The sequence below is a fragment of the Embiotoca jacksoni genome, unplaced genomic scaffold (assembly GCF_022577435.1).
Source record: "Embiotoca jacksoni isolate LCO1_2020_lvr unplaced genomic scaffold, fEmbJac1.0.p SCAF_31, whole genome shotgun sequence".
Classification (NCBI taxonomy): Eukaryota; Metazoa; Chordata; class Actinopteri; family Embiotocidae; genus Embiotoca; species Embiotoca jacksoni.
This window is the reverse complement of record NW_027185383.1, coordinates 4572607-4595274: the sequence shown is the minus strand read 5'-3', so window position 1 is coordinate 4595274 and position 22668 is coordinate 4572607. Positions and strand designations below refer to the sequence as shown.

Sequence of the window (22668 nt, the reverse complement as noted above, 5' to 3'; positions counted from 1 at the left end):
TTTCTCCTACCCAATATTTTATAAGGGCTGAGGCATATTTTGCACTTTATATGGCCTATAAATATTGACATGGGCCTAAACAGCAGAGCTGCAGTAGTTAGGTCGTTACTGCCACCTAGTGCTCACGACTGCATGATGTGACAACTAGATCCGGCTTTAGAGGTCTGACCATAATGAAAAGGGAAAATCCCGAGTAAATGATTTTACTGTTCTTTACTAATGGAGGGAGGCCCAGAGAGTTTTGCTTGTCCGGATGCATCAGGTCTCTTTTCAACCGCTCAGCAAGGAGCGCAAATTAGATCTCTCCTCAAAGAGCATTTAATGGATAGCAGATAGACTATCGTCCAGAAGAGAGAGGCACTTCTCTGGCAGGCCCGGATGCTGTCTTGGGAGAAGTTAAAACAGAATGGCAGCGTCCTTTCCACATGACCGCTTCTACAAGCCTCAGTCTGCGGCGACAATCAGGGACCGAGCATAACACTTGTGTGTCCACTTAACGCAAACCCTTCCAGGCTTTTATGTCACGCGTGGGCCGAGAATGTCAATGCCATGAAGGATGCCACACTCATATTTTTAATATGCACGAAGCAAGGCGACATAAAATGAATGCCATGTATAAAATGGTAGTGGATGAAATTTACGACAGCTGCTTTCTGCTCCTACTGCGGGGATCTGAAGGAGCGCATCCACCTCTTCTGTTGCAGCGATGCGCAGCCGTGCCGCATGACTCACGATGGCAGAAATGGCACGGATGTAAACAGGGGGCGGGTGCAGGTATGCCTAACCTGTAGCCGCTCGGCCAATGAGGCGCCGGGTTTGTCTGCCTCGACTCCGATCCCGCGCTTTTCATTGGCCCGCCGCCGCGTCTATATTTTGCAGCAGCGAGGCGCAGCTTCGCAATTACACCGCGGAAAAGAGGAGAGGGGGGGACAAAAAATGATTAATCTGTCAAAGGCGAATTTGTGCTCGGGATGAGACCGCTCTGACATCCAGCCGAGCGTAACGAAGCCCACAGCGGAACACTATTAATGCACAGGAGTTTTAGAGTAAGCCGATGCACCGCCATAGCAGGTGGTGCTTGTATAATCGTCCAGGGTCTTGTCACTTGTCTTTGCTGCCTGATCTGGCCGTCGTTTCAGCACTGGACAGCGACCGGGACCATCGGACACTGAAAACGCCGAGGGAATCCTGAGGCTGGGTAGGCTCACAGCAACACAATACCACGATCTGTCATTAGTGTTGTGGTATATGCATCCAGAGGACACTATTTTCTATTGAATAGCCCTTCACCGTGTATCTGCATGCAGCTAATGACGCTTTGTTATGCGTTTATTACGCGTGATTTTGATTCGTGGAGTGTTGAGCGCACGGGTTTGGTCCAGGTGACGATGTGGTGCCTATACGGAGCTTCCACTCACCAAATGCCCTTGAAAGTAAAGGCTATGTGTGTGTGAGTGTGTGTTTATGTCAGAGCGAAAGAAAGAGAGAGAGGTTACGGTGGTGGTGATAAGCAACTGCGCAATTGTTTGTCCCTGTCTGTTCATATCTCTGTTTTCTCCACCTCTCTCTCTCTCTCTCTCTCTCTCTCTCTCTCTCTCTCTCTTCCCTCTGTCTCCCTGTTGTCCTCTTGGTCTCCCCTCCTCTTCCTCGCTCTCTCTGTCACTCTCCTCTGCTTCCTCAGTCGGTCCGACCCTCGCTTGGCTCGGGGCAACGCGCGGCTAGATGACTTCACTACATCAACAAGCACCGCGGTAGTCCTGGACTAATATAGCAGCGCCACATCTCCCCTCTCTCTCTCTCTCTCCATTCGCTGATCCCGAGTCCGTCCGTCTAAAGGCACCATGGGAAACCGTGGCATGGAGGATCTGATCCCGCTGGTCAACAAGCTGCAGGATGCCTTCAGCTCCATCGGCCAGGCCTGCAACCTGGACCTGCCGCAGATCGCAGTGGTCGGCGGGCAGAGCGCAGGAAAGAGCTCCGTGCTGGAGAACTTTGTAGGCAGGTAAAATTGACCACCAGAAATAGGATAATCCCTTCTCCTTTTAACCTTGAGGATGACATAAGAGGCCTGTGGAGCCAATCTGTCTGTGCAGAGTTCAAACCATCGCTACGAAGTCACAGCTGAAGCATCTTATGATATGAGCACCTCCAGTTATGCTCTATTTTTTTTTTTTTTTTTTAACAAACATCACTGACCGGTGGCTACTAACAGAGGAGGGAGGCTTTATTTGGGTTACAGCAGCACCTTTGGGGATTTCAGCCCAATCAGCACCAGCTGCAGCCAGGCTCACTTGCAGTCCTAGAAATATCCATGGTGTTTCTGTTAACCATATAATGACGCTGTTTCAGTGCATTCTGTGTCATATAAAAAACAAATTGCAGAAACATATAGCAGCATGCCACCAGCTCAAAATATCATCCTACGGTACATGCAGCAGTGTCAGCTCCCACTCCTGAAAACACAAATGAATATTCATCATCTCGCCTGGCAATATTGGTCTCTCAAACAAATAAATCATGAGCAGTTGCATTTGAAACTGCAGATAAAGAGTCGAGCCATGCTGGATCCAAAAACAAGAAATACATCCATGCAGGCGCCATAATGACATTTACTGCTCCCCAGTATAGCTGCTATGCGAGAACCCCAAATCTTCTCACAGTATAATATGTTACCATTGAGATTGAGGACCTTTTAATCGATGGCTAATTATAGTTTCTTTGATTTTTTTTTTCTGATAATAAAGAGAAGAGATTGTCATTTATTTTCAGGATTTGCTGGAAAACTCTCCAAATTGATGACTGATAGATTTATGTGGCCAAATTAAAGGCGAATTCCACTACTCTGCCTCTAAAACCAGCTCTAGCCCTAATGTCTTATATGACTCTGGAAGGATGCCATCAGTGTTATTTGAGTTTGGAATTTGAAAATAGACTTTATATGCTCTATATGGTCTAATAAAAGATGCCATTGCATTATGGGAATTGTAAGAGCCATTGTTTTTGAAGTTTGACCCATATTAGATTAAAGTCAGGATATCTGTGCTGCATTGATTTTGGCCACTCTTTTTCAGCTCTATGAATTATACTACTAAAATCACTGGAGTACCTCTTAAACTATTAGTTTGGTCTTCACCAAATTTTGCATGCCCTTACATGTGTACAGGTCCAGATGGATGCATTGATTTAGTCCCGTTCCAGTGCTCGTTGAGAGTCGTGATGCTGAGTAATGGTCCATCTGTCCAGCACTGGCTCTGCACAGCGCTGAATGGACAAGTAATGGGCTCCTCTTTTTTTAATTTTTTTTTTTTATAACTCATCCCACTTGGGGGTCTCCTGATATGTGTTAATAAGATTTCTTGGAACAGACCGTAAGCACAAGAGGCGGGCATTCAGGTGCTGCATGCATGCCACACTCACAGTGAGTCTGTGTGTGGAACCCCTGTGGAAATGTTGAAGTCATCGTTTTTAAATGAGAGAGGTCCCTGTCAGCGATGCAGCGCTTCATTTTGACCTGTTGCTTATCGGGTCAGATTGTTCTGTACTGTCAGAGTAAACGGTTGCAGCGGCAGCAGCTTAAAGCTACAGGAGTTGCTGCGTTTTTAAAATGGCCCCTTTTCCATTTGTTTTGAACTGGTTTCCAGCACATGAATGACACTGAAGGCTCTACAGTCACTGGCATGCCATTATAAAGGGTATTATTATAAGAAATTTGCCCTTCAAGACTTGAATGGCAAGAAAAACCCTCAAGATGAGGTTCTCTTTATGCTATCTATAGCCGCTCTTTGATAAATTGTTTACGCTTGCTGTGCTTTGATATAATGAGTTTGGATTGGCTGTCTCTCCTCAGGGACTTTCTGCCCCGTGGATCTGGTATTGTCACCCGTAGGCCCCTGGTTCTGCAGCTTATCAGCGCTACTGCAGGTGGGTGCTCGCTCATTTCCACACCCACACATGCCAGCATGCACACATTTGTACACACTCATGTACACACACTCACATGTACACGTACACACACACACACACACACACACACACACACACACACACACACACACACACACACACACAAATACAGCCTCCTCTTCTTTCCTTTCTAAATGCTACTGTTTTTGCCCACCCACCACCCACCCCCAGCTCATTTATTACTAATCTGCTATAATATTCCTCGTTTTCATCCGCTCAGAATGGGCTGAATTCCTCCACTGCAAAGGGAAGAAGTTCACAGATTTCGATGAGGTTCGCCAGGAGATCGAGGGAGAGACGGACCGTGTCACTGGGGCCAACAAAGGCATTTCTCCCGTCCCCATCAACCTGCGGGTATACTCCCCTCACGGTGCGAAAACAAAAACTCTGCTTTCCTCCTTTTCTCTGTCAAGTAACAGTATGCACTAACACGTTTGAATCAAAGTAGACGGTGACTAGCTGTGAGTCATCACACTCTTGCTCCTTGTATGAATAGCTGGCATGTTTATAAAACTGGGTCATTAGGGACAAAGGTGACAGTTTTGCACATTAAAAAGTTGTTATATGAATGATAATGTTAAAACGAAGCAGTTAAACAGGTACTTTCAAGTCTCTGTGCTGATGTGGTCGAATACAGCATATTTAAATAGATGCTGATGACTGTTATTGTTTGCGCTGTAAAAGTGAATGATATCCTTAATGATGAAATGAAAGGGATGTGAACTCGACTAATTAATTCCGCTTCCTGCCATCTGTGACTTTCTGTCACTATTTGCTTTGTCAGAAAGAAACTGATTATTGAAATAATGAGCCTTTTTACACATACATTTTTTGTGTGGAAATTTTCTGGTTTTAAAACTAATATCTGTGATCTACTGAGATAGATTCGTTTACCGACTATTAAAAATAAAGCTGAATTCCTCCACTGCAAAGGGAAGAAGTTCACAGATTTCGATGAGGTTCGCCAGGAGATCGAGGGAGAGACGGACCAGTGACCGTGTCACTGGGGCTTGTGCATCTGCCGAGATAGATTCGTTAACTGAATATTAAAAACAAGACCTAAAATCATTTTAAAGTGACATTTTCATCCTGATTTAGTATCATAGTCGGTGTGCAGAATGGTTTATACGATCACAGGAGGCCTATTGAGTCCTTCTAAATTTCCAAGTTTTGCTCTTGGTGGTTGCACCAGTTGTTTTCAGGTTCAGACGTTGACTAATATATAACGGAGGTGTCTAGTTGGAGATTTAGGCACCAACAAATTTAAATATGTTGTGCCAAACAAACTAGTTTTTAGATAAAGGCTCATTGTTATTTAATATCTATACGAGCTCTTATAGCGAACTGCTGTCGACTGGCTAACGAAACCAACTGACAGGACAAAACTAGTTATCTTGCTAATAAAACCTGTTAAGGTTGATTACATTACATTACATTACATTTCATTTAGCTGACGCTTTTATCCAAAGCGACTTACAATAAGTGCATTTCAACCATGAGGGTACAAAACCCAGAACGACAAGAATCAAGTAAATACAATTTTTTTCAAGAAAGCCAAACTACAAAGTTATATCAGTAAGCGTCATTTTAAGATACTAAAGTTCTACTGTTCAAGGTAAAATGGTGATTAGAAGACGAACCGCAAGCTAATAAGTGATCCAAATGCTATTTCATAATGAGATTACCTGGTGAAATTTTTAATTCCTCAAACTGTAAAACATAATGCAAATACACTTTTATACTGTAAATAATGCAAGCTTCCAATTTCCCTGGTTTGGTTAGCATAATCCAATATCAACAATGCAAATTACTATCTATATTTATAAGGGATTGACAGCTAGCTAGATTTATTATAGAGCCTGAACCAGGACAACGTTTCACATTTGGATGTTAGCAAAGAGCTACACTGGCTAATTAATATACATTAAGCTTTAATGGTGCAACATGATAATATAGCTTATGAGGTAAAACTAGTTGGTAGTTATTAAAAACAGGGCTAACATATTTTACAAATAACAGGTGAAACCCATTGTTGGTTCCATGATCAGTGTAGACATTCAAGTTGTAGCTGTTGGCGCTAATTTGCAGATTTATTTTATGGTACGATGATGCTACCTACATTTTTGTAATGTATGAACAAATTGAGGAATCTGGCCAAACTTATAATTTTGTAGCATTTATTTCCTTGTCTCGCTGTCAGTGTTAAAAATACAAGGAACCACCCCTGGAAATGAATGTAAAGAAAATGGACTAGCCATCGGTCTGAGAAATGTCAGACAGGTGTGGCCACTTCTTATACTGCCTTCCCCTGATTGTGCAGTGCTGAACCTGACTCTCATCGACCTGCCGGGGATCACTAAGGTGCCGGTCGGAGACCAGCCCGTGGACATCGAGCAACAGATCAGGGACATGATCATGCAGTTCATCACCAGAGAGAGCTGCTTGATCCTGGCCGTCACACCGGCCAACAGTGACCTGGCCAACTCTGATGCCCTGAAACTGGCGAAGGATGTGGACCCCCAGGGTAAGGCGAGGGCATGGGGGTAAGGAGGGGATGTTGGGAGTAAAAGAGGCTGTCGTAAGGATGTACAAAGAGAAATGGAAGGAAATGAAGCAAGAGGAAAATTGACTTGTGGTATTTGGGACAATTTCAACAAGACACTGAATCTCTGTCAGATGCAGCGATGGTGCTGAGCGTCTTGACCTTGTGCCTCGACCTCTCTGAATATGGAAACAGAATTCCCCTGCAGGGATCGATCAGGTGTCACATTATTGTTAGAAACGTGGGGCAGAGAGAGAGAGAGAGAGGGGAGGAGGAAAATGGAGGATAAGGAAGGCAGGAATCAAATGACAAACGTGGAAAAAGAGAGGAAGGAATGTCTGGATGAGAGTGGTGGAAATAAAGAATCACAGACGAGCCAAGAAAAAAAATGGAAGGGATAATTAGGAAGGGTAAGAAAGGAGAAAGGAATCAGCCTAATTTAATGGCCAAGAGTTTGACTTTCAGACACGGGGAGGCAGACACAGGAGAGAAAGAGAAGGTGAATTAGTGAGGAAGAGGAGAGGAACTTGGACACAGTAACCTTATGGGAGGGATGAATAATATCAGACAAGGAGAGTGAGGGGCAGGAAGGGAAGAGGAAGAGACGGCCAATGCATTTTAATAGCAGGAACGAAGAAGAAAGAAGTAGGGTAAGAGGAAAGTAATAAAGGAAAAGCCCTCATGAACCCCAACATAGACCATTATATATAAATAATAAATATTTAATATATTATAACTTGGAGTTGATGTGTTACAGTCCGTGGAAGTGTTTTCTCCAAATGCTCAGTATGAGGATTGTGTAATTTTGTTATAAAATGCAGAAAATATTCACATTAAAGAAAGCAGTGCCCGTTCGTTTTTGAGGTTTAATGCTGTCGAAGTAGTTCCTACAAAATTCCCACTACATCCCTCCTCACTCTGTGACTTCTCGATGCCCTTTTTAGGTCTGAGGACGATCGGCGTGATCACCAAACTGGATTTGATGGATGAGGGCACAGATGCCCGCGAAGTGCTGGAGAACAAGCTGCTGCCACTTCGAAGAGGTTGGTGTTTGATTTCTCTTACACCCTTTCATTTTCAAATGTTCTCCCCGTGTTCTGGCTTGCACAACATCCAATAACTCTGCCCTCGTTTCTTTCACCTCCATTCCCCGATTTATTTTGTTGGGGCTACGTTTGTCTCCCAGGACTGTGACTCATTATTTCTCTCGATTTGTATCCGTGTGTATTTTCCAGGGTACATCGGAGTGGTGAATCGCAGTCAGAAGGACATCGATGGCAAGAAGGACATCAAGGCAGCTTTAGAGGCTGAGAGGAAGTTCTTTCTGTCCCACTCTGGTTACAGGCACATGGCGGAAAAAATGGGCACGCCGCGCCTGCAGAGAGTGCTCAACCAGGTGATCACATATTTACCCCCAGTGCTTTCCCACAGTGCACTTTACATGATTAATAAGAAGGCGGCCTACTTTTCTTTTTTCACGTCCATTGTACGGCACATCAGTGTGGGTGATATAAAACAGTCAGTAGGTGGAAAACGCTCTCACTCTTTCCAGTTCAGCTACTAATAATTCATACTTTCACTCGTTCCACGTTCTCTCTGCGTAGTTTTTATGAGTGTTTGATTACAGTGAAAGACACAGTCTTGATCTGGGCAGCCGAAATGCCAATGATGTCTTTTCTAATGCCTCTCTGTGGTTTTTGATTCCTTTCGTTTGGCTGTTTTTTTTGGTGTCTCCGTAGCAACTGACTAACCACATCCGGGACACACTGCCAGCTTTCCGCAGCAAGCTGCAGTCCCAGCTGTTGGCTTTGGACAAGGAGGCAGAGGAATACCGGGGATACCGACCTGATGACCCGTCTCGTAAAACCAAGCAGCTGCTGCAGTCAGTGCCCCCTTTTTAACTCCCAGCAAAAACATCTACATGACAATTTGTTGACAGAAAACATGTGCTGCAGAATTTCTTTCTTATCAGCTTATATTTTAGAATCATTGTTGGTGTTTTATTTGTTAATTATTTTTGTGTGTGTTTCAGGATGGTGCAGCAGTTCTCGGTGGACTTTGAGAAGAGGATCGAAGGGTCAGGGGATCAGGTGGACACGGTGGAGTTGTCTGGTGGAGCCAAAATCAACCGCATCTTCCACGAGCGTTTCCCCTTTGAACTGGTCAAGGTGAAATAGCTGCCCATAAAATAAGATGGCAGTGCCGAAAAACACTCTGCAGGGTGCAGTTATGTGACCTGTTATATAAAAACAACTTGTTCTGTTTTTAAAATCAGGTGTCATTTTCTTGATGTTAGTGCAGTCATATCACACATGTAGGCAGGATTTTAAAGAAACTGCCTTCATGAAAACTGTGACCATTTACAAAATGTAAAATCTCTGAAAGAACGTCAACAATGTTCTTTTTCACATTTCATTTATACAATTGTATTTTTAAGTTTCCTTAACAAATACATTTGGGAAGGATGAATATAAAACCAAACGGCACTTTTTTCAGCCTGTTTCTTTCTTTGTTTCTTTTTTTTTATTGTATCCTGTTCCTTCTCAACTACTAATACACACTATAATTGCCTTTCATATTCACTCTGTTGTGATTTTCATTGGAATAATTCTTAACCTTTTAGTGGGAAACGTTTTCACTCGTCATACTGTATTTTATATTAAACATTTTTTTAACTCTATTTTTAAGTTTTCTGTATCTCTTCTCTGTGTTTGCTGCAGATGGAGTGTGATGAGAAGGAGATGCGCCGTGAGATCAGTTATGCCATCAAGAACATCCACGGTATCAGGTAGGAGCTCGTGGACCAGGCTTAAATATGTTACATTTTTGTTCCCACAATCCCTTGCAGAGTGCCTCAGCCACTTTTCCCTCTTGCTAAAGGTATCGCATGTCCCAGCAAAAGCACAATTCCCTCACATTTTTGAGACAAACTTCTCAGTGGTGATACAACTCTCTACTTCCTGCCTCTTCGCATTATAAATGAATAAATATGTTGCAGCCTGTGACCAGAAGAAATATGAATATTGGTATGGGGAATATCATACAGTCAGGAAAACAAAATCGAAATATAGATTTTTGAATTTGGTCTGCTGAAAATATAATGTTTGGATGAGAATTTATGAACCAGGGTGGAGCACTTCCTTTTTCTTTCTTTTATTACTGTGTGTTTCTATATTCATGCAGCAGCGGTTACCCACCGCAACCAAACAAATTGCCACCCAAGCGTGAGGGAATCTGACATTTAAGGAAACAGCACTTTTTTTTTTTGGCCTGAATTCCTTCCAAAAACAAAAGCAGGTCCACAAGGACTGTTTTGATCAGACGAGCAGAAGTTTTGGTAATGACCCCCTTTATTGCTGCGACCACATATAAAAACCTTTGGTGGAACCAAAACACAAATCGAATTAAGGGGTTATATGTGGAACTAAAACCAGGACAGCAAAGTGTTATCTAATTTGACTAAATATTGAGGAAAACTCTTCTCAACACCTGTTTTCTTGTCTTCTTCGTGGGTTTCAGGACTGGACTTTTCACCCCAGACATGGCGTTCGAGGCGATTGTGAAGAAGCAGGTCATAAAGTTGAAGGAGCCTTGTGTCAAGTGTGTGGACATGGTCATCCAGGAGCTGATCAACACCGTGCGTCAGTGCTCCAACAAGGTAACTCCTCTACAGCTGCCATAACAACAACTTGACGTTTCCAGTTGAAAAAAATGTGTGTAAAAATGTCAGCTTTTCATTTGGTTATTCATTTATTTTGTGGACAGAGTGATAAACTGTGCTATGTGTTTTCAGCTGGAGTGCTTCCCCAGGCTGCGCGAGGAAACAGAGAGAATTGTGACTACTCACATCCGAGACAGAGAGAGTCGGGCCAAGGACCAGGTAACACTTGTCGATTCGCAACTGTAGACGCCCAAATCTGTTGAGAAGGGAAGTTCAATATTCATATAGGCAACTTCGGCCACCATTTTTTCTTCATATGTAGAGATTAACGTTCATATTTTCTCATTGTAAATTGTCCTTTTTTTTTAGGTCCTGCTGTTGATCGACATCCAGCTCTCTTACATCAACACCAACCACGAGGACTTCATTGGCTTTGCTAAGTAAAGACTCAATCTCCTCGCTTCTCTCCACCACAACACATTCTTTATAACAACGTGACAGGCTTGTAAAAAACAAACGTTTGAGAAACTCATCTTTCACCCTCGTCACGTTTGTCTCCTTCTCTGTCCTCGACGCTCACCTCTCTCTCTCTCTCTCTCCTGCCTTGTCGTTTGTCCGCCGCAGCGCGCAGCAGAGAAGCAGTCAGACTAATAAGAGCCAGAGTTCAGCGGTAAATCAGGTGAGCATTTGTCACATCGCCTCGTGTGTTACGTACAAACAGTGGCGCACAAGGTCACGGCAGCGCTGCACACCCACACGGGCGGCAAGATGGCTGCCACAGAGAGAGTTACAGACAGCTGAAATGAAAGGGATGCAAAAGTGCTCTCTTTCATTGGGATAAATCTTTTGCACTGCCCAAAATTTCTGTTACCGTATGTGCATTTTACCCTCACGTTTATTTCGATTTTATTACAGTTAATTTCTCTATAAGTCATGCATGCTGTATTGTGTTTTAATTGGGCACCTGTTGTGAACGTTTTTTTTTATATTCTTTGGTTTTAGCTCAGGAAAAAAGAATCCCATTGGGTTCTATTATTTCTTGCCGCCATCATCACTGGTGTTGTTGTTGTTGAGACATTTCCCTTTGTTTGAACCCCTCCTGTGTCATCAAGGTGCCACTTTGCATTTCATCCCCCCATCCCTTAGTGAGAATCTCAGCTGCCCTCTTATGGGTGTGTGTTGGTGAGTATCGCTCATTGTGGGTTATGGTTTTTGCAATGTCGTTTGTGCCTGCAGTAACACCTCTGCCCATTGTGTGGTGCTTTCCAGCACTGCTGCATTTTCAAATACGAAAACTGTCATTTTTCTCATTTCCCACTCTCGACAGGTTAAAAATGCTAACTGGCTGTGTAGGCTACTGTTGGGTAGAGGCTTTGTTTTTCTTTAAGACGAGTTGCACTAGAAAAGCTGCCATGTTTTTTTAGTGCCACAGGGTGTCTTAAAAACCGAACACATTCCTTCCTGTTGCAGGCCTCCTCTCCTCCCGCATCAGGCCTGATTGTAAGAGTTTACTCTCTAACTGTTTACTTCTAACACCGCCTCCACCCACCAAGGCCCGCAGACTATAAGGGGTTCCCAGCTAGTCACATAAGATTGAAAATTTTCTTTGGTTTGGCAGTTAAACACAAATATCACCTCTAAGATGAAAAAGTGTGAAGAAAACCCAATTTATTTTAACATCCTGTCATGGCTTCAGCTACAAAAGCTCTCTCTTTTGTGCCTGTGACAAAAAGGCTTTGTAATGATTTGGGTAACCTCCTTAGTGAGTCTTAGGCGGGGCAAGACTGACAGTAATCTAACCTAATAATCACCTGGCACTACGCCCACAGGCTTGTTTATGTAGGGCTTGTAGGGTTAATACACCTCTAACACAGAAAGACACACACACACAGGCGTGCTTTATTGTGTGCTTTATTGTGTGCTTGAAACACAGCGGTCACTTAACCGGCTAACACGCCCCCTCTGCTTGTGGCATTGTGAGCACAGTTCTTGAATGCGACTGCACTGACACAGTCACATGCTGTAGGCTCAGAGTGAGTCACAGAGACACACCTAACCTGACCTTCACACACATCTCATCGCCATTCATGCCTTGATGATTTGCACAGATTTACTGTGTCTGGACTACTGTTAACCGTGTTGTATGGATTTGTTGTTTGTGACACGAATGAGTCGTTTATTATAACAATCTTTACAGATAAAGAGCTCCTGTCCTTCTCTTTTTGTATATATAATTTACTGTTTTGGGCATATGTTTCTGACTTTTTGATGTTACCTTCCCTGCAGGTCATCCGCAAAGGCTGGCTCACCATCAACAACATCAGTATCATGAAGGGAGGAGCCAAGGAGTACTGGTTTGTGTTGACTGCCGAGAGCCTTTCCTGGTTCAAGGATGACGAGGTGAGCCACTGGTTTTTGAGATTTGCTAGTGGATCAGTGTGCATTGTGAGGGGTCGCTCAGAGATAGAATTATTTCTTGACTTTCAGCCTCTTTTATCTCATTGTTTTGGCTTTATGGCCTGCGTTTTTCCATTTTCACCCAGTGTCGATGGTCTCATCGTATTTGTTTGGGCCACTGAAGGCAGCTTGTTTTAGCAGAAAGAAAAAAGCCCTGAAAACCCACTGTACACCGTGGCCCAATCCCAATCTGCACACTCACAGACTCACAAACTTTGAAGGCACGTTCCGAGTAAGTCTGCGGAGCCTTTGGGCTGTCTCAATTTCAAATCCTTAAGTCCATGAGGTGCACTTGTGCAGACTCTCTGACCCATTTATGCGCCCTACCGGCACACTTTCCTGAGGGACCTTACCATAATTCAGGGCAGAATTGTTGTCCTGCACTCGACAAATTGTAAACAAATCAAGCATCGTGGTGTTCGACTCAGAAGTCGTGACACCACCTGGCTACCCGTTGCTTTGGTTATTTATTGCACGTTTGCAAAGTTGTTTGTGTTTAGGGTTTAGTGGTTAGGCCTTAGGGTGCAGATTGGGATCGGGTCAATCTGCCTGATAACAGACAAAGTCGGTGACTTTAGCAGCAGCCAAGGTGTTAGATGATTTGTTCGATATTTAGAAGGTTTGTGTCGTGTCCCCTTTTATCATTTTCTGTGTACTGCAGGTTATTTCATATTTGAGATCTTGAAGTTCAGACTAAGTAGTTTTATGTTTTGTCTAAAATTCCTAAATGGATTAAATTAGAGGGCAAAAAATGAGAAAGCCTTTTGCTCACTGGCTCATAATACAAAGATATATTAAAAAGAAATTGTGCAGTCTCAATCCATCTTTATACACAAGCGGTGGATGAATGACTCTGATCACTTGGATGTTTTTTTTAAGCAGAATTTTATTATTTTTACTCCAATTATCCTCCATGACATAAAAGACAGACCAACAACAGAATACCGGTTTTGTAGTTGAACGCACCATTTGTGCCAATGAGCCGGCGCCATCAGGATGCAGCATTTGGTGTCGTCCTGCTGGCATATTTTGGCAGGCTGATGTCTGTCTGCCTGTCTGTGCCTGCTGTACAGGTTTGAGGAGATTCTGCACAGCAAGTGGAGATAGGCAGACACACTGCAACTCCTCCGGCCAGTTGGTGTTGTCGCTGATTGGCTGCTTTGTTTATTGGCCCTTGTGCAGTCTTTTGTGGTACAGTTCCAGGAGAGATACACAAAGTGGAGTATTAGAGACAACAGCATTCCCTGCAGCCTTGATCATCAAACAGATTTTTAGATGTGGTTCCAATGTTAGTGTGTGTCACCTTATCTTGCGGACTGTTTGCTATTTTTGAGCATTTGGATATGTTGCTCATATGATCACATATGTGGCCATGGTTCTGTCTTTCACTCGATCTGTTCATTCATCTACTCTTTTATCTCGTAGATTTCTCTATTCCCTCTCTTTCTTCCCTCACCACCTTCTTCCACTGGGAGTTCAGGCATTCACTTTTGTAAATCTGGAACAGTCCCAAACCCAACCAAACGTTCACTCACAGGCACATAAAATATATGAAAGCTCACACACTGGGTCCCGGCTGCGGCAGCCCACGGGGCTACGCAGCCCTGTGGGTCCGCACGGTGTCATTTGAGACGTTAGTGCGGTAATGTAGGAAATTATAGACTTTATAGACTGTAGGCCTTGCCTCGCATATTTCTGTTTTACACTCCGTGAACTTTCTATAGTCGCATGCACGTGCATGCATTCGCTCGCCCTCTTCCCTCTCTCTTAATGTGGCTGGCAGTCACTTTTGGAGCTGCTCACATTCTTGGCAGGAAAATCATAACTTTTTAATCCTAATATCAGCCGCCAGTGTTTTGGTGGAGTGAAACCCCTTTATTAAATATCAATAACCCCCCTCCATCATAACTACTAATCACTTCATTACACAGGGTCTCTATTTCGGTCCTTTATATGTGTAATATTCCATAAAAGAAAGTAGCACGTCCACGCTGTGACTTCACACTTTTGCCACAAAACAACAGATCACAGCACAAGAAAACGATTTAACTGACTTGTCAAATGTAAAACATCATTGCATATATTTTCCAAGCACTAGGGCTTTTGCTGATTTATTTATTTCACCTTCTGCTTTTTCTACCAGCTTTTAGCAGCTATTTGAGCATTCTACATCAGTGTCCTCTGCCTTCCCGCTCTCCACTTCCACTCTGACCACCCACAGAAATAACTTCACTGGAGGTGTCTGACTGTATTTTCAAACTCCACTTGATTGATTGGCCCTTCGTTCCTTTCGGCCTGTGTTTGATGCTTGGCAGCCACATTCGCTCCTCCCCCCCTCCTCTCTTCCAGCAGACCACATCTTCATCAGAGCACCAGGCTCGCAGCCTGCACACTCACTCATTCATGCTATAAATTATGTGAGCTCGCTACTTTGTGAGTTAGAGCTTTACATTTTTTTATCATTCGGCCTCAAAGCTGAGATTCGTACACCCAGGTTTTCACAGCAAATCTGCAGTTAGTGTTCAGAATTGGTGACACACATTTTATTTGAAAAAAAAAAAAAAAAATAAGAAGTGAAAAGGAAGTGGTGAGTGTTAGAGTGCACAAATACAGATGGTTACAGGTCAAATACAGATTATAAATAGATAAAACGAGTGAGGAAGAAGCAACGGATGCAGAAAAAAAGACAAAAACACAAATATGGAGACCTGAAATGGCAATAGAGAGACAGAGAGAGAGACACAGAAGGACAGACTGACAGAAGAGGGTCCATGCCCAGTCTAACCAATGTGCAGACTACTGTACACCAGTATGACAATGAACAGGTAGTCTGAACACTGGGTGGACGGAGCCGGAGTTAAGAGCCAGGCCTTGTGTGCTGTTCTCTGCCATTCCAGATGCTCGTGGCTGTGTCGTCTGTGCCCTCCCTTTCGCCCCTCTCCATTATGGCAGCAAGGATCCCGAAAAAAGAGCCCCTTTCTCAAAAAAAAATTAAAAAAAAAGTGTGATTCGCCTCATCCGCGCTCTCCCCCCCTTTTTTTTTTTTTTTTTTTTTTTTTTGCTGCACATCTCTTGGCGTGTTTGTTTGTTTTGGTGGGCGGTTTTTGATCTCCAGGTCTCCCTCGCGGTCCGTTTCTGGTCACGCCGGCCATGAAGAGTATCCAGCCTTGACGTGGCATATTCGCTCAGACGACCCGGACAGACTGGCTGCTCTTGAAGGAGGGGATATTACAAAAAAGAGGGAAAGAGAGAGAAGGAGAGAGGGGGGGGGGGTGAGAAAGGGAGAGGAATAGAGAGGAAGAGGGAGGGGTCCCGTGTGACCATATATGGGCTGTGGTGACCCCTTGGGATATCCACCGCAGAAGTGTCTGCAGAGTTTTCTTGTCTTCTCCTCTTCTTCTCCTCCTCCATCTCCTTTACGTCGTTACCTGCAACCATCTCGCACCACTTTCCAGACCGTCACACCAGATGTGGACTTTTTTCCTTCCTGCAAATCTTTAGCAAATCCACCTCAGTGTTCCTTCTTCTCGGTCTCTCCTCCTCCTCCTCCTCCTCTTCCTCCTCCTCCTCCTCCTCAGCCCGCCGTCTCTTTAACTTCTCCCCTCCTTCCCTGCTTCTCTGTGTGCTGCTAAGCACTACCAGATGTTGAGTTTTAACGCCAGGCTGTCATTTAATCTCTCTCGCTCTCTCTCCCTCCTCCAAAAAAAAAAAAAAAAAATCAGGCAGGAAGTGGGCCCCTCTGGAATGGAAAGAAAAAATATTGAAAAAATATTGAGGGGGAGGGATAAAAGAAAAAAAAAAACACGTAGAGGGTTTAGAAAGATGGAGGCTGGGATGAAGTTTAAAATGTTGGGGTTTCTCGATGTGTCACAATCTGTCGGAGCCTTTTGCCTCCGTCACATCAACACTGCGTGTTATCTGGCCCCCCAGTCCTTTTACATATCGGCATTTTCCCCGTCTTTGCCGCGACCTCGGCCTTCAGCTACCAGCTCTGCCCCGGCAAAACGCACCATGAAGAACGACTGCGTCTTGACCCGCGGTGTAATGACTTCCACATGTGCTCTCCTTCTCCCTTTTTCTTTCTCTGTTTCTGCTTCCCCCTTCTCCACCCCCTTCTCCACCCCCCCCCCTCCTCCTCCTCACCTCCCACCCTCATTTCTCCCCCATTCCTCCTCCCTCCCGTCACCTCTTTCTGCTCCCCCCTTTCCTCTCTCTCCCACTTTGAAAACCTGATTTCACCCTTCTCCTACCAACATCATATTGGCATGACAAATTAGAAAAATAACACCGGGAGTTAACAATAGAAGTGATTGTGATTCATACCTTCCTGCTTTCAGGAGAAAGAGAAGAAGTACATGCTGCCCCTGGACAACCTGAAGGTCCGCGATGTGGAGAAGAGCTTCATGTCCAGCAAGCACATTTTCTGCATCTTCAACACGGAGTCCAGGTCTGCTGCAAGGCCCCTCAGATTTCAATCTTTTGTAATAGCTCGATATGCAAAACCCATCAAACAAGCCAAGACTTTGGAGAGCAGTCACATGCTGTCGATGCAGGCCCGAGCGCCGCTGCAGAGGCTTGAAATATGTTTCGGATTATGTGTCATGTACAGTATGTGTGCATGAGTACAGGCCGAGACAAACTGGGAGTATTTCTAGTAGATCTACAGCTCAGTTTATGAGGTTTGTCTGCTAACAAAATGCATCTTACAAGTACAAAATAATTTTTAAATACCAGAAGTTTTACAGTGAATTATTACAGTAAATCATCGTAAAAACTGAATTAGAGATTAAAGTGGGTTGATGATGATTAAATAAGGAAAACAAAACCAGAATTTCTCCACAGGAGATCTCTTTCCTCTCTGGATGTCTTTATCTCTTTGCTTGAACACATTCTGCAACAATAATAGATCGTTGTCTACATGTTGTTAAATACTTACTCATCATTCAGAAATGCATTTGACAAAATACACCCCTCCACTCTTTTATCAGACAGTTGTGCGTATTATTATCTCTGTGGTGTTCTGACTCACGCATTCTCTCCTGTGTTGTGGTGTTTAGGAATGTGTATAAGGACAATCGCACCCTGGAGTTGGCCTGCGACACTCAGGATGACGTGGACAGCTGGAAATCCTCCCTCCTTCGTGCCGGGGTCTATCCTGAGAAGACCATTACGGTATGCAAACCATTCATCCTCTGTTCAGTCATTTAGTGCCTTGTTCTGTCTCATCCCAACATCATCACCTTGTTCTCAACTGTTTACGACATTTGATTTTAAACTTTTACCACTGCTTAGTTTTAAACTTGAGGGAAATTTACATATATTTTATAAGGGAAAAATAACATGGAAGAAATTTCTGCTTTTACCTCATAAAAACATTTAAAGAATCTGCTATTAAAATGTCACTTCTACTGTATGCAAACAATATTTCTGCATGGCTTTTTGCACATGTATGCACATTCTTTCACAGAGTCTCTTTTCCTTTTCCTCTACAGGTTGAGAGCGAGACCACCACCACTTCAGATAACTTCTCCATGGACCCTCAGCTGGAGCGTAAAGTGGAGACCATCCGTAACCTGGTGGACTCGTACATGGCTATAGTCAACAAGTGCATCCGGGACCTCATGCCCAAGGCCATCATGCATCTGATGATCAACAATGTAAGAAGAAATACACATAAATGTTCAATTTAAATGGGCTATGAAGACTTTTCTTTTGTTTTAATGTTAATAATCATATTTATATAATAATACCTACAATGGACAGTAGAGGACCTGTACTTTTTCCTTAATTTTCACCACCCTCCTCTACCTCTTGCTGCCACCAGGTTAAGGACTTCATCAATGCAGAGCTGCTGGCCTGCCTGTACTCTGCAAGCGACCAGAACTCCCTGATGGATGAGTCCCAGGAGCAGGCCCAGAGGAGGGACGAGGTGCTGAGGACCCACCAGGCCCTGAAGGAGGCGCTGGCCATCATCGGCGATATCTCCACCTCCACCATCACCGTGCCGCTGCCTCCACCTGTCGACAACTCCTGGGTGGAAGGAACCAGTGGCAGTCGCAGGTAAAGAAAAATAAAACAGTTACAGACATGCAGACTGTGCTTTCAAATCGTGGCAATAAGATCATGTTTAGCTGTGTCGTCTCTTCCCTAAACATTATTCTGTTACCACATCCTTTCTTCTCCCCAGGTCTCCTCCCACCAGCCCCACTGCCCCCAGGAGGATGTCTTCAGGCCAGCGTCCGGGTCCCCGAGGGGCCCCGCCACCACCAAACCGCCCGGGACCCCTGGGGCCCTTCAATAACAGTGCTGACAGCCCTCAGGCTCCCAGCCGCCCCAACAGGGCCCCTCCTAGCATCCCCAGGTGAGCGCAGTTGTCCCCTCCACTGCTTTTTTGATGCTTGTTCCAAGTTGTCATTGGATTTAAATATTACTTTTTTTTATTAAAATGTGGAAGCAACTAGAAATGAAAGAAAACTTTGATGCACAAAGTCAATATTTTAGTCTCTTTTGCATTTTTCTCCTAAGTATGTATATTTTTTGATATATATAATTGAAAATATCATTATTATTGGAAAACTAAAGAACAAAGGGTTTTGCTGACTTTACAAACCACTCAGCTCCTTCAGATTAGAATTAAATCTCAGCTGTTCTCGACAAATGCTCGTTATCTGCCATTAGATCAACAGTGAATACTTGTTCAACCATAACATGAAATCTACCCTACTGTGGCTTCTGCAGTAAGTCACCAAACAACAGTTAAGCAAGAGAGCTACTGTAGATGCTATCTAATATTAGCACTGTGAGTCCTGTGGATTACAGAGTATACTAACCTTTGCAAATATGTCACTGTAAATTAGAAGTGAGTGACATGGCCTTAAAATTATATTCAGGGTATTTCTGTGAAAATTATTTTCTTGACAATACGACAAAATACCCTCCAAAAAAATATTATTACGTTCAAGAACATACAGTTGCAACATAATCAGTGTTATATTTCCACATCTCAGTTTAAATGTAGCAGTTTACCTTCAAAAATTCAGTAAGAAGTAAAATATTACTGTGGTTTGTTTTACATTTGATCTTTTACTACTAAACCACTCTCACACTATTTTAGTCGCTCCTCCATGTGTATTCAGATTCATGTTCAGATTACTTCATTGTCCATTAGATTTGCATAAAATGAAGATTTCTTTGGCACTGGCATACAAAACAACTCACACCATACACTACAGCGCACAACAATACATAACAACTACAACAACACACTATGCAACACAACACAGCAGTTGTGTATCTTAAAAAGTGACCAAGTGGCAGTTATAAAAGTGATGGGTGGATTGTATGACTTAACATATTTACATTGAAATAGGTGATCCGCAACCACATTCAGCAATGCTTGTTTTTGCTGTGCGATATGGCCTTAAAATAACATATTTTGTATATCATACCACGAGTTATGTGTGCAATTTATGGTCGTTTTTGTTGCATAATGAGTCAATGAGTGGGAATAATGCCATCAGTACAATATTGATTTTATTTTTATTATATGAAAGATCATAATGATGTTTTTGTGAACAATACAATATACCACATTGATACTGCAACTATTGGAGTAAAAATTTAACAAATTGTGTTTTTTGGAGTTATGTACAAGACCTTCTGACAGAGCAAGGCTACGTGTTTTTTCCTTTCCAGCCTTTGTGCTAAGCTAAGCTGCTAGTGGTAGCTTAATATTTAGTTAGCAGACGTGAAAGAAGTATCAATCCACTCATCCAACTTTTGCCAAGAAAGCACATCAGAGTATTTTCCAAACATATCTACATTCCTCAGTTTTGAGGCTTATTTTTTAGGTTGGCTTTGAGACGTCAAGGAAGTTTGTACCATTTGTATGTGAGAAAGATGTTTAACACCGTATAATGTGAAAATATTGTATCCAAGCAATACATTTCTATTCCTTTTTCTGTGTCTTATAAAAGACATCTTTTAAACACGGAATATTAATCTCTCCTCTCCTCTGCTCTCCTCATTATTTGTCTTTTCTCTTTTAGTCGGCGGCCACCTCCATCACCTACAAGACAAGGCCCACCCTAATCATCTAATGGGGTCCTTTACACACCCTTATCTCCCCTCATCCACGCCATCCCTCCTCTCTTAGACATGGCTCTCTGCTGTCCTGGTCTCTCCTCTTAGTGCAAACACTGAAGTCTTTGACCCCCTTTTGACCCTCGATTCCCTGCCAGGTGACGATGTCCATATATCTATGTACAGTATGGTACTTGTCTTGTGGTGTATGTGTATGTGCGCTTATTGCTCAGCCTGTGGTCCAGGTTTGCTTCGCAGGTCCACCACCCAGTATCAGTCCCTGGAACCTCTTTTACCCCCCCCCACCCCTCCCCGCCGCCTCCTCCACCCACCACCACCACCACCACCACCACCTACACCGAGTCAGCCACCACCACCACCCCCACTTGCTGCTTCTACATGGAAAAACGCTCAGCAGTCGTACTGCCCTTCTCATTCCAAAATGCAGCATGGCACATAAGCTGCTTTTATTGCATGGGAGTGTGTGTTTGTAGAGTGTGCGTGCGTGTGTTTTGTGTGTATGTATACGGGGGAGGGATTAATTTGCCTATATGTAGGCCGAGTTTGATTTAGTATTGTATTAATTTATTGTATAATGGCCCCTCCCTAAGTGTTAATTATCAGCTTGATGTTCTCTTAGGAACAGAAGTTGTATCTTAGTATATGTGCGCGAATAGGCGTTTTTTTTTTTTTTTTGTGTGTGCGAATAATTCTGTGTATGTGTGCGGGTGTGCGAGGACACGTGTGCATGTGTTGTCTGTCTGCACGTTTGTTGGCGTTTCAGTTCTATTTGTTTTCATGGTCCCAGCTGTTAATGATGAATCATAAAGCCCCCTCGGCGGGGTCAATTTAATGTTGGACTTTTGTGAGTTGTTCCTGTGTTGTAGTAGCAGCCATACACACATAGCAAGGCTGAGGAGCACCTTCACTATTCTCTATATGGAAAACAGCCTCAATAAATGCATTTAACCTTGTCATAGGTGTCTACCTGTGCTGTATCAATGGTCAAACTGTGACCCTCGCATCCTTGAGCTCCGACTCAGACGCTGGCTGGAAAAGAAAAAGAAAAAGGAAAGAAAACTTGCTGTTTAATGTGGCAAAAACCACAAGTTCCTCCATTAATGAACAAATAACATGCTTTTACATGTTTCCATTTAGCCTTTTTCTCAGGTTTGAAACATGCAATTCCATGCATATCACGAACAAGCGCTCCTCTTTTCTTCCTTTTCCTTCCAGCCTCCTCTTCACTTGCAAAACTCAGAAACCGCTCAGTCAGCGTTTGCATCAGAGCTTAAGGTTGTTTTGTCAATGTTCATGTGCTTCTCTGTCAGTTTGTTATTGTGTATGTGGGCCTAAACTGTGTTCTGATGTATATAGGTAATGATAAGGAGATACTGTACCTGTGGACTATAAAGACCTCATCAAGGCTCCTAGCGCTTTAATCGTTCTCTATGTCTCTATTCACTAAATGCTCTCTTCTCTCTAATTTAGACTGCCTTACCGGCATGAATTACAATTCTGTATTGCCAAAGCTAAATGTAGAAGGAGAATTGTCAGGGTTTAAAAAAGAAAAAGAAAAGAGAATCTGCTGAAGAACAACAACAAAACGGTTCCAGTTGTAGTGAGATTGTTTTAGCAGAGGGCATAATGTTAAATTGGGAAAATGCATCAGTTGTTATTTTCTGTGTCTCTGTATCGCTCCTCAATAAACTTCTTCCTCATAATGTGACACTTTGTCAGTAGAGTCTTCATTGTTTATGTCACTGGGTTTTGGGGATGTTTTTTTTATGTTATGCAGGCCAGAATAGGAAAGTAAGTGTTATTACTACCACGTTCAAATAAAATGACACACTTCATATTAAATCAAAAGACTTTGAAAAGTTTTTTCTGCTTTTCTTTCTGTGGCTGTCTCTTTGAGCTAGAAAATGACACTAACATATCATTTGTATTGTTTTCAGTGATA

The 22668-nt window shown here is 43.2% G+C and overlaps 1 protein-coding gene across 1 annotated transcript; it reads left to right on the top strand.

The window, feature by feature from the left end:
* Positions 1–897: 897 nt before the first annotated feature.
* On the top strand, positions 898–22434 carry LOC138207394 (dynamin-3-like). The gene is made up of 21 exons (XM_069164588.1): positions 898–1198; positions 1682–2002; positions 3848–3921; positions 4184–4333; positions 6284–6487; positions 7450–7548; positions 7741–7901; positions 8245–8387; positions 8538–8673; positions 9226–9293; positions 10025–10163; positions 10299–10385; positions 10536–10606; positions 10791–10845; positions 12453–12566; positions 16961–17070; positions 17681–17795; positions 18116–18280; positions 18448–18683; positions 18811–18984; positions 20672–22434. Exons 2-21 carry the CDS (start codon positions 1842–1844, stop codon positions 20712–20714), a joined length of 2505 nt encoding a protein of 834 aa, XP_069020689.1. The 5' UTR covers positions 898–1198; positions 1682–1841; the 3' UTR covers positions 20715–22434.
* The last annotated feature ends 234 nt before the right edge of the window (positions 22435–22668 follow it).